The sequence below is a fragment of the Trachypithecus francoisi genome, unplaced genomic scaffold (assembly GCF_009764315.1).
Source record: "Trachypithecus francoisi isolate TF-2019V2 unplaced genomic scaffold, Tfra_2.0 Lachesis_group15, whole genome shotgun sequence".
Taxonomy (NCBI): domain Eukaryota; kingdom Metazoa; phylum Chordata; class Mammalia; order Primates; family Cercopithecidae; genus Trachypithecus; species Trachypithecus francoisi.
The window spans coordinates 32638457-32651081 of NW_022681460.1; the positions used below are offsets into that span (position 1 = coordinate 32638457).

The following is a 12625-nucleotide window of genomic DNA, read 5'->3' on the forward strand; positions in this document are numbered from 1 at the left end:
CCGGGCGCGGTGGCTCAAGCCTGTAATCCCAGCACTTTGGGAGGCTGAGACGGGCGGATCACGAGGTCAGGAGATCAAGACCATCCTGGCTAACACCGTGAAACCCCGTCTCTACTAAAAAAATACAAAAATCTAGCCGGGCGAGGTGGCGGGCGCCTGTAGTCCCAGCTACTCGGGAGGCTGAGGCAGGAGAATGGTGTAAACCCGGGAGGCAGAGCTTGCAGTGAGCTGAGATCCGGCCACTGCACTCCAGCCTGGGCAACAGAGCGAGACTCTGTCTCAAAAAAAAAAAAAAAACCTAAGTTCTGCTTCTGGCTGTTCTGTGGCCATCACCCAACTCCTGGGACCCCAGGCTCTTCTTCTACATACTGAAGGTACTGACCAGGTGATGGCCCAGGCTCCTGATAGCATCACCAGACTTGGGTAAAAAGGTACACCATGTTGTTCGGAATAGCACCCACACCCAGTGCACACCCACAAAAGACCACACTGAGGCACGGCCACATTATGACTTTTGAGGACCCTGGGCACTTTTACTTCATGGGCCTCTTCCTCTATAAAAAAAAAATCAAAAAAAATATTTTACGATTGTGTTAGTTTAATGACGAACATATTAATAGTATATATTAAAACAACTTCTGCTTAACAGTTTGTTTTTCTTATTTTAAGATAAAGCAAAAACATTTTGTTGTGGGCCCCAGGCAGTGTGCTTATGCCACCTAATGGGTATGTCAGCTCTGCCTTGAGACATGCAAGTAGGAGACAAGAAAGGGACCCAGCTGGGGGGGGGGTCCAATCTCTGCTGACCTGGGACATTTACTTCACCTATCTGTGCCTCAGTTTCCTCATCTGGGTACAATAATAGTATCTACTTCATAGAATTGATGAGAGGATTAAAATAAGATTATATATATGTACCTTGATTAGAATGGTGTCTGGCATACAAAAAAACTCACTATGAAAGTGGTAGTTGTGGCTGGGCACAGTGGCACATGCTTGTAATCCCAGCACTTTGTTTTTCTTAAGATAAAGCAAAAACATTTTGTTGTGGGCCACAGGCATACAACTTCCTGGGTCCAGCTACTCAGGAGGCTGAGGTGGAAGGATCACCTGAGCCCGGACAGTTGAGGCTGCAATAAGCTCTAATCCTGCCACTGCACTCCAGACTGGGCAACAGAGCAAGACCCTGTCTCAAATAAATAAAATAAATAAAAATCAGAATTACAGCATTTCTCCTAACAAAAGGAGGAGAAACCCTGTGCCCCTGGAGGTTCTAACCAGGGCACACTACTTAATCAGGACACAAAATAGATCCTCTGTCATTTTTATAGAGGAAGAGGCCCATGAAGGCAGAGGTGCCCAGGATCCTCAAAAGTCCTAGCATGGCCCTGCCTCTGCACTATTTTGGCACATGTGTGTGTGTCTGGGTGTGGGAGGCTGAGGCAGGTGGATCACTTGAGGTCAGGAGTTCAAGACCAGCCTGGCCAACACAGTGAAACCCTTTCTCTACTAAAAATACAAAAAAATTAGCCAGGCATGGTGGCGCATGCCTGCAATCCCAGCTATTCAGGAGGCTGAGGGAGGAGAATCGCTTGAACCTGGGAGGCAGAGGTTGCAGTGAGCTGAGAATGTGCCACTGCACTCCAGCCTAGGCGACAAAGTGAAACTCTGTCTCAAAAAAAAAAAAAAGTGGTAGTTGTCATGCATGTTATTGTCGGTTATTACGATTCCTAGCCACTGTACCCCTCTGTACTCGCAACTGTTGCTGGGTAAGAAAAGTGGAGCTTCCCGCTTTTGGGGACGACTTGCTCAGACTTCCTGGAGCAGATGCAGCTATTTTAAAGCTGCTTATTAGTATAACTTTATTTTTGTAAAATTCCTTGGCAGGCTTGCCCATGACAAACCCCTGAGGAAACCCAAGAGCTACCAGAAATATTGTGGCCTCTTCTTGACCTTCCGTGGGCGTCAATCAGGTTGCGGTTGGGAAGGAGATGAGTGACAGGCCTGTAATCTGCCACCTGCTTTTCTCCTTCTGCTTAGCAGGTGTCAGAGCTCAGGGAATTTAGTGGGAGGCTTTGAGGCCTTTTAAAATGCATAGGCCTCTGGGATAAATTAATTTCTTAATCCCTTAACAGTCACACAAGAGGAAGATCTGACAGCTGGGTTTTTCAGAGGGGACAGGAACAAATGTCTGTCAGGGGCTTTACATACATTATCATGTTTAATCTGGAAAAGAACCCCATACGTGGGGATTACTCTCCCCATTTTATAAACAAACAAATGGAGGCTCAAAGGATTGGTGACCTGCCTGGGGTCACCGCCGCTCCTTTTTTACTGCCCCAGAACGATGGGACCTACTAGAGGATCAAGGGCAGAGAAAAGGGAGAAAGGAAAGCCAGCCCGCCTGGGTCTGTCTTGGCCAAGGTTCATCTGAAATTCTTGGGGCCTCAGTTTCCCCAAGAGGAGAGAAAAGTTGGCCCAGGGATCTCATACATTCTGCTACTCTTACCCCACTCTGCCTAGTCAGAGCAGATGACTGACTCCTTTCCCAACTGCTACGGCCTGAATGTTTATGTCCCTGCCAAATGCGTATGTTACAATCCTAACCCGCAATGGGATGGTACTAGGAAGTAGGCCCTTTGGAAGGTGATGAGATCCTAAGGGTGGAGCCCTCACCAGTGGGATTAGTGCTCTTATAAAAAAGGCCCCAGGCTGGGCGCAGTGGCTCGTGCCTATAATCCAGCACTTTGGGAGGCCGAGGCGGTCGGATCACGAGATCAGAAGATCGAGACCATCCTGGCTAACGTGGTGAAACCTGTCTCTACTAAAAATACAAAAAAATTAGCTGGGCGTGGTGGTGGGCGCCTGTAGTCCCAGCTACTTGGGAGGCTGAGGCAGGAGAATGGCATGAACCCGGGAGGCAGAGCTTGCAGTGAGCAGAGGAGACAGTGCCACTGCACTCCAGCCTGGGCGACAGAGGGAGATTCTGTCTCAAAGGAAAACAAAAGGCCCCAGAGAACTGCCTTGCCCCACCCACTATGTGAGGTTACAGTGAGAAGGCACCGTCTATGAACAGAAAGTGGGACCTCACCACACATGGAACCTGCCGGCACTTTGATCTTACTTCCGGCCTCTGGAACCATGAGAAATACGTTTCCATTGTCTCTAAGCCGCCCAGCCTATGGCGTTTTGTGTGAAAGCCGGAACTGACTAAGACATTGTCCCCCTTCTCCATAGCATTTCTCTAGTTCCTGGGAAGGACAGTCACTGGCCATGCCTCCCCTCCCTGACCCCAAGAGTAGCAGAGCACCTTTGGGGGCAGGTGTGCGAGGAGTCTTTGTAATAAGTTAAGCTGTTGTTGCTGCTTTGGAAAACAGGTGACTCCATCAAAACAGTAAACTCCCAGCTAGTCATGGCCACAAAGTTACAATGCCTTGTTTGGAATTCCACCCTCACCCGGACACACACCCATGCGCCAGAATAGTGCAGAGGCAGGGCCATGCTAGGGCTTTTGAGGATCCTGGGCACCTCTGCCTTCATGGGCCTCTTCCTCTATAAAAATGACAGAGGAGCTATTTTGTGTCCTGATTCCTTTGCCTGCTCTTATTTTTGTAGGACAAAAAAGTTGGCAGCCGCAGGGCCCATCTCCTTTGTGAATGTAAATGGCTTAGTCACTGGCGGGCCCTCTTTAGTCAACGGCCCTCTCCACCACTTCCTGCTCTTTTCTCCTTGGGAAAATTAGGGACTCAGGAAGTGGAGTCGGGTTTACCTGAGTGGGAAAATTGCAGCGTCTGAGGAAAGGCTGTGCCAGAGGGAGCCAGAGAGGGCAGCACCTCACATTCCTGGGGCCAACATCCCACCTGGCACAAAGGATGGACATTCCTACCTCCGAAGGCAGGCCTCATGCTGAAGTCGTGCTCGTCTACTCTGAGAAGTTGCTGAGGCTTTCCCTTCCGGATCTTGGTCACATCAAGGTTCTTCTTATATAAGTGACTGCAAAGACAAGCAAGAAACTATTTTCCATCGGCTCATCAATGCATTGAGTGAGATGATTTGGGCGATTACTCCCTGCAAGATCTACCTGTTAGGCACCTTTTCTCCATTCTCCTTCTTGGCCCAGGGGAGGAGGAGGGCTGAAGGACCCTCCACGCACACCCCAGATCCTCACAGGTGGACTGACCTGAGGATCAGGTTCTTCCAGAGCCTTCCGAAAGTGGATGCCCTCCTGGGCAGGACAGCAGTCTACCTTTGGTAAAGGCTATAATTGGATAAAAATGGTTGGATTGGCTGCTAGCTAGACTAATAAAGAAGAAAAGAGAGAAGATCAAAATAAACACAATTGGAAATGACAAAGGGAGCTGGGTGCAGAGGCTCACCCTGTAATCCCAGCACTTTGGGAAACTGAGGTGGGTGGATTGTTTGAGGTCAGGAGTTTGAGACCAGCCTAGCCAACAAGGTGAAACCCCATCTCTACTAAAAATACAAAAATTAGCTGGGCATGGTGGCACGCACCTGTAGTCCCAGCTACTGGGGAGGCTAGGACACAAGAATCACTTGAACCAAGGAGGTGGAGGTTGCAGTGAGTGGAGATTGTGCCACCTGGGCGATAGAGTGAGACTCTGTTGCAAAAAAAAAATGACAAAGGGGATGTTACCACTGACCCCACAGAAATACAAATAACCATCAGAGACTACCATGAACAACTCTATGTACACAAACTAGAAAACCTAGAAGAGATGGATAAATTCCTGAACACATACGTATCCCACACCAAATATTGAACCAGGAAGAAATTGATTCCCTGAATAGACCAATAATGAGCTCCGAAGTTGAATCAATAATGAATAGCCTACCAACCAAAAAAAAAAACAGCCAAATTCTACCAGATGACAAAGAAAAAAAAACCCAGGACCTGATGTATTCACAGCCAAATTCTACCAAATGTACAAAGAGGAGCTGGTACCATTCCTACTAAAACTATTCCAAAAAATTGAGGAGGCAGGACTCCTCCCCAGTTCACTCTATGAGGCCAGCATCATCCTGATACCAAAACCTGGCAGAGACACAACAAAAAAAAGAAAGCTTTAGGCCACTATCGTTGATGAACATTGAGGCAAACAATCCTCAACAAAATATTTGCAAACCGAATCCAGCAGCCCATCAAAAAGTGAATCCACCACAATCAAGTAAGCTTCAACCCCAGGATGCAAGGTTGGTTTAACATATGCAAATCAATAAATGTGATTCATCACATAAAACTAAAGACAAAGCCACATTATTATCTCAATGGATGCACAAAAGGCTTTTGATAAAGTTCAACACTCCTTCATATTAAAAACTCTCAATAAACTAGGTATTAAAGAAACATACTTCAAAATAGTAAGAGACATCTGTGACAAACCCATAGCCAACATCATACTAGATGGGCAAATGCTGGAAACATTCCCCTTGAAAACCAGCACAAGACAAGCGTGTCCTCTCTCACCACTCCTATTCAACATAGTATTGTAAGTCCTGACCAGGGCAGTCAAGAAACAGAACAAAATGAAGGGCATCCAAATAGGAAGAGAGGAAGTCAAACTATCCTTATTTGCAGATGGTGTGATTCTATATCTAGAAAACCTCACAGTTTTGGCCCAAAAACTCCTTCAGCTGATAACTTCAGCAAAGTTTTGGGATACAAAACCAATGTAAAAAATCACTAGCATTCCTACACATCAACAATGGTCAAGCCTAGAGCCAAATCAGAGATGAAATCCCATTCATGATTGCCACAAAAAGAATAAAATGCCTAGGAATACAGCTAACCAGGGAGGTGAAAGAGCTCTACAATGAGAACTGCAAAACACCACTCAAAGAAATCAGAGATGACAGCAGCCAGCCCAGCCCCCCTGCCGGTCTGCAGCCACGTGCCAGACGCGCCCAGCATGAGGGAGATCATGCACATTCAGGGCGGCCAGTGCGGCTACTAGATCGGGGCCAAGTTCTGGGAAGTCATCAGTGACGAGCATGGCATAGACCCCAGCGGCAACTACGTGGGGGACTCGGACTTGCAGCTGGAGCGGATCACCGTCTACTACAACAAGGCCTCTTCTCACAAGTATGTGCCTTGGGCCATTCTGGTCGACCTGGAGCCCGGGGCCATGGACAGTGTCTGCTCAGGGCCTTTTGGACATTTTTTCAGGCCTGACAATTTCATCTTTGGTCAGAGTAGGGCCGGCAACAACTGGGCCAGGGGTCACTACATGGAGGGTGCGGAGTTGGTGGATTCCGTCCTGGATGTGCGGAAGGAATGTGAGAACTACAACTGTCTGTAGGGTTTCTAGCTGACCCACTCGCTGGCTGAGGGCACAGCCTCGGGCATGGGCACGCTACTCATCAGCAAGGTGCATGAGGAATATCCAGACCGCATCATGAACACCTTCAGCGTAGTTCCCTTGCCCAAGGTGTCAGACACGGTGGTGGAGCCCTACAACCCCACGCTGTCCATCCACCAGCTGGTGGAGAATACAGGTGAGACCTACCACATAGATAAGGAGGTTCTCTATGACATCTGCGTCCACACCCTCAGGCTGGCCACGCCCACCTATGGGGACCTCTGCCACCTGGTGTTGGCCACCATGAGCAGGATCACCACCTCCTTGCGCTTCCCGGGCCAGCTCAACGAGGACCTGCACAAGCTGGTGGTGAGCATGGTGCCCTTCCCCCACCTGCACTTCTTCATGCCCGGCATGAAGCCCGGGCAGCCAGCAGTACCGGGCCCTGACCGTGTCCGAGCTCATCCAGCAGATGTTTGACACCAAGAACATGATGACTGCCTGCGACCGGCGCCACGGCTGCTACCTGACAGTGGCCACCATGTTCCGGCACCGCGTGTCCATGAAGGAGGTAGATGAGCAGATGTTATCCATCCAGAGCAAGAACAACAGCTACTTCGTGAGTGGATCCCCAGCGACATGAAGGTGGACGTGTGCGACATCCCGCCCCCCAACCTCAAGATGTCCTCCACCCTCATCGGCAATAGCACAGGCATCCAGGAACTGCTCAAGCATCTTGGAGCAGTTCATGGCCATGTTCCGGGGCAAGGTCTTCCTACACTGGTATATGAGCGAGGGCATGGATGAGATGGAGATCACCGAGGCCGAGAGCAACATGAATGACCTGGTATCCGAGTACCAGCAGTACCAGGACGCCACCACCTAGGAGGGTGAGATGTTTGAAGATGAGGAGGAGGAGTTGGAGGCCCAGGGCCCCAAGGGAAGCTGTTTGCAGCTGGAGTGAGGGGCAGGTGGCAGCCGGGGCCAAGGCCAGCAGTGTCTGACCTCCAGAGCCATCTTGCTGTGGACAGCGTCCCCAGGTTTCCCCCACCAGCTTGTCACTCACCATAGGGCTCCCTTGCCACCCTCCTGCTGTATTTACACCCATCCTCCCCACCTAGACCACGTGTGTGTTGCTCCTGTCTCTGTCTTATTGCAGCTCCAGGCCTGACATTTTATGGATTTGTTTTTTACTGATTTGTGTTTATATTTTCAGGGATACTTAATAAATCTATTGCTGTTAGATAAAAAGAAAATCAGACATGACACAAAGAAATGAAAATACGTTTCATGCTCATGGATAGGAAGACTCAATATCATTAAAACGGCCATACTGCCTAAAACTATTTATAGATTCAATGCTATTTCTATCAAACTACCAATGATATTCTTCACAGAACTAGAAAAACAATTTAAAAATTCATACGGAATCAAAAAGCCCGAATAGCCAAAGCAATCTTAAGGGGAAAACAAACAAACAAACAAAAACCAAAGCTGTAGGCATCACATTACCTGACTTCAAACAATACTGCAAGGCTATGGTAACCCAAACAGCATGGTACTGGTACAAAAACAGGCACATAGACCAAAGGAACAGAATAGAGAGCCCACAAATAAGGCTACACACCACAGCCATCTGATCTTATGCAAAGCCAACAAAAATAAGCAATAAGGCAAGGACTCCTCATTCAATACATGGTGTTATGAGAACTGGCTAACCAGATGCAGAAGATTGAAATTGGACCTGGTTTTTACACCATATACAAAAATCAACTCAAGATAGATTAAATACTGAAGTATAAAACTCAAAACTATAAAAACCCTGGAAGACAACCTAGGCAATACCATTCTGGACATAGGAAGTGGGAAACATTTCATGATGAAGACACCAAAAGCAACTGCGGCAAAACCAAAAATTGACAAATGGGATCTTCTTAAGAGCTTCTGCACAACAAAATAAAGTATCAACGTAGTAAATAGACACCCTACAGAATGGGAGAAAATATTTGCAAGCTATGCATCTGACAAAGATCTAATATCCAGCATCTATAAGGAACTTAAATTTACAAGAAAAAACAAACCACATTAAATAGTGGGCAAAAAGTGGGCACAGTGGCTCATGCCTGTAATTCCAGCACTTTGAGAGCCTGAGGCAGGAGAATCACTTTGAGTGGATGAGGCAGGCGGATCACTTGATGTCAGGAGTTCAAGACCAGCCTGGCCAACATGGTGAAACCCTGTCTCTACTAAACAAAAGTTAGCTGGGTGTGGTGGTGTGTGCCTGTAATCCCAGCTATTTGGGATGCTGAGACACAAGAATCACTTGAACCTGGGAGGCAGAGATTGCAGTGAGCCAAGATCGTGCCACTGTACTCCAACCTAGATGAGAGCGAGACTCCATCTCAAAAAGAAAAAAAGTGGACAAAGGACATGAACAGGTGCTTTTCAAAAGAAGACATATACACTCGGCCAAAAAGCATATGAAAAAATGCTCAATAACACTGATCATTAGAGAAGTGCAAATCAAAACCACAATGAGATACCATCTCACACCAGTCAGAATCACTATTATTAAAAAGTCAAAAAATAACAGATTCTGGTGAGGTTGCAGAGAAAAAGAGAATGTTTATACACTGTTGGTGGGAATATAAATTAGTTCAACCATTGTGGCAAGCAGTGTTGTGATTCCTCAAAAAGCTAAAAACAGAACTAGCATTCTACCCAGCAATCCCATTACTGGATATATAACTAAAGGAATATAAGTTGTTTTCCCATAAAGACACATGCATGTTCATTGCAATATTCACAATAGCAAAGACATGGAATCAACCTAAATGCTCATCAGTGACAGATTGAATAAAGACAATGTGGTATGGCCAGGCATGGTGGCTCACACCTGTAATCCCTGCACTTTGGGAGGTCAAGGCAGGTGGATCACAGGCCAGGAGTTCAAAACTAGCCTGGCCAACATGGCAAAACCCTGTCTCTACTAAAACTACAGAAATTAGCTGGGCATGGTAGCGTACGTCTGTAATCCCAGCTACACAGGAGGCTGAGGCATGAGAATCACTTGAACCTGAGAGGTGGAGGTTGCAGTGTGCTAAAATTGTGCCATTGCACTCCAGTCTGGGTGAGAGAGTAAGACTCTGTCTCCAGAAAAAAAAAAAAAAGAAAAAAAATGTAATACACATACACCATGAAATACTCTGCAGCCATAAAAAAGAATTTGATCTGCTGGGTGTGGTGGCTCACACCTGTAATCCCAGCACTTTGGGAGGTCAAGGCAGGCAGATCATTTGAGCCCAGGAGTTCAAGGCCAGCCTGAGCAACATGGTGCCACACCCAGCTACTTGGGAGGCTGAGTTAGGAGAATCACTTGAGCCCAGGGGGGAGGTCAGGGCTGCAGTGAGCCATGATCATGCCACTGCTTTCCAGCCTAGGTGACAAAGACCCTGTCTCTCTCTCACACACACACACACACACACACACACACACACAAACATGAGATTATGTCCTTTAGCTGGAACATGGATGGAACTGGAAGGAAATTATTCTAAGCAAACTAACACAGGAACCGAAAATCAAATACCACATGTATTCTTACTTCTGAGTGGGAGCTAAGTGATGAAAACACATGGACACAAAGAGGGGAACAAAAGACGCCGGGGCCTGCTTGAGTGTGGAGGGTGGGAGGAGGGAGAGGATCAGAAACAATATTGAGTACAGGGCTTAGTACCTGGGGGTCAAAATAATCTGTACAACAAACCCCTGTGACATGGGTTTACCTCTATACCAAGTCTGTGTATATACCCCTGAGCCTAAAATAGAAATTTAAAAAATGAGAATCTCACCCAGGGTAAGTAAATAAATATAAATAAATAAATAAATTTGTGATGAGAAAAAAAAAAAGAAAATGATTGTGTTGAGTAGTGGGAGATCATGATTTTTTTTTTAATTTCTTGGCCAAGTGCAGTGGTTCACAGCTGTATTCCTACCACTTTGGAAGGCCCAGGCGGGAGAATGGCTTGAGCCCAGGAGTTTGAGACCAGCCTGGGCAACATAGCAAGACCACATCTCTTTAAAAAAAAAAAACTATAATTAGCCAAGTGTGATGGCATACGCCTCTGGTCCCAGCAAATTGAGAGGCTGAGACAGAAGGATCACTTGAGCCTGGGAGGTTGAGGTTGCAGTGAGCATTCCAGCCTGAGTAACAGAGTGAGACCCTGTGTTTAAAAAAAAAAAAAAAAATTCTCATGATGTTCTAAGAATGGTTTTGTGATAAATATACTTCTAAGACAAATATAGTCAAAAATTTTAAATGCTGGTTTTATCTTTGCTAAATTTGATGCTCCTTACTTCAGTCCAGGTCTGCAGAACCCAACCTGGGACAAAGCCTCCCTCCTCAGAAAGACAATTCACACCCAGTGGAGGACAGAGCTGCCCCAACCACCCAGCTAGGCGGTGCACCCAGAGCTGGAGTCCAGGACACAGCCCTGGTCAGTCCTTCCTCTAAATCAGGCAATGGTGAAGGAGCGATTCTCTCTTCTTTTTTCACACTCACTCTTTCCAGATCATTTTTTTTTTACCACAACTACACACTAAAGCAGTCAGATCCAAAATGTTCTGAGGCAAATGTCTACTGACAGTTATTACTTAAAAAAAAAAAAAAAAAAAGAGAGAAAAGGAAAGAAAGAAGGAGCAAAAAAGAAAAAAGATGGAAAGAAGTAAAAAGGAGGAAGGAACCTTCACACAGCCAGGCTAATCCACAGTACCTTACCCGTTCCTCTTACAGGCTTTTGGTTTGTGCCTGACACTTAAGTTACTTTATGTACGTGTCTCACTTAGCCTTCTAAGAGCGTTAGGCTAGGGTTTATCTCTGTGTTCATTGTACTTAGTGCAATGCCTGGCATGTAGCAGGCACTCAATAAAAGGTAGCAACATGACTACACAACTTCTAGGAGAAATTTAAACCAGTTCCATTCTAATACATTTGGTCAACATCATCTGTAACCCAGATGCTTCTCAGCCTTAACCACACTTTAGAATCATCTCAAGGGACCGGCCGGGCGTGGTGGCTCAAGCCTGTAATCCCAGCACTTTGGGAGGCCGAGACGGGCAGATCACGAGGTCAGGAGATCGAGACCATCCTGGCTAACACGGTGAAACCCCGTCTCTACTAAAAAAAAAAAAAAAAAATTCCAAAAACCTAGCCGGGCGAGGTGGCGGGCGCCTGTAGTCCCAGCTACTCGGGAGGCTGAGGCAGGAGAATGGCGTAAACCCGGGAGGCGGAGCTTGCAGTGAGCTGAGATCTGGCCACTGCACTCCAGCCTGGGTGACAGAGCAAGACTCCGTCTCAAAAAAAAAAAAAAAAAAAAAATCATCTCAGGGGCTTTTAAAAACCCTGATGCCCAGGCTGTACCCCAGACCAGTCAAATTCACCTCTCTGGGGTGAATTCACCAGCTATTCCCATGTAATCAAGGCTGAGAATCACGGTCACTCCAAACTTAGCATTTTTAGATCTTGTAATACCTTAATGATAATAAACTCTATGTGGTTTTGTGTTTTGTTGGCTAGACCTATGATTCTCAAACTTAGCTACAGATTGTAATCACCTGAGGAGATATTAAAACCAATGATGCCTAAATCCCACCCCTAGAGATTTGAATTTGACTGGTTGGGAGGGAGGTCTCAGCACTGGAAATTTGTTAAAGCTCCTGGGTGATTCCAAGGTGGAGCAACATTTGAGAACCACTAGGATAAGCCTTAATCCAATGCCTTTGGCGGCATCCTGAGAGCTGCCTAGGGCACCTGTTGGTGCTGACAATTTAGTAGTAGCAAGTGAGGAACTGCTAACTCACCCGCTGAAGAAACCAGAGCCCTCAGGGCCTGTGACTCTGTTGTGTACAGCTTATTGAAGGTTTTTAGAAATCAATGGAGATTTGGTTTTGAGTGTTTGTTGTTTATTTACATACACCTCTATTTGCCTCCCTGTTCTTGTCATACTTCACTTTTTTTTTTTTTTTGAGATGGAGTCTTGCTCTGTCGCTAGGCTGGAGTTCAATGGTGCGATCTCGGCTCACTGCAACCTCCGCCTCCTGGGTTCAAGTGATTCTCCTACCTCAGCCTTCTGAGTAGCTGGAATTACAGGCACCCGCCACCACACCCAGCTAATTTTTGTATTTTTAGTAGAGATGGGGCTTCACCATGTTTGTCAGGCTGGTCTCAAACTCCTGCCCTCAGGTGATCTACCTGCCTTGGCCTCCCAAAGTGCTGGGGTTACAGGCGTGAGCCACCACGCTCGGCCTTC

General features: G+C 46.7%; 1 protein-coding gene and 1 pseudogene across 1 annotated transcript in view; one reads left to right on the forward strand and one right to left on the reverse strand.

Annotated features, from left to right (window-relative positions):
• The window catches only part of GABRR2 (gamma-aminobutyric acid type A receptor subunit rho2), a 71527-nt gene that overhangs the window by 38897 nt on the left and 20005 nt on the right, over positions 1–12625 (reverse strand). The window contains exon 3 of the mRNA XM_033234591.1: positions 3887–3993. Coding sequence (XP_033090482.1) covers positions 3887–3993 — 107 coding nt within the window. The remainder of the gene's footprint in view (positions 1–3886; positions 3994–12625) is intronic.
• On the forward strand, positions 5928–7526 carry LOC117097076 (annotated as a pseudogene).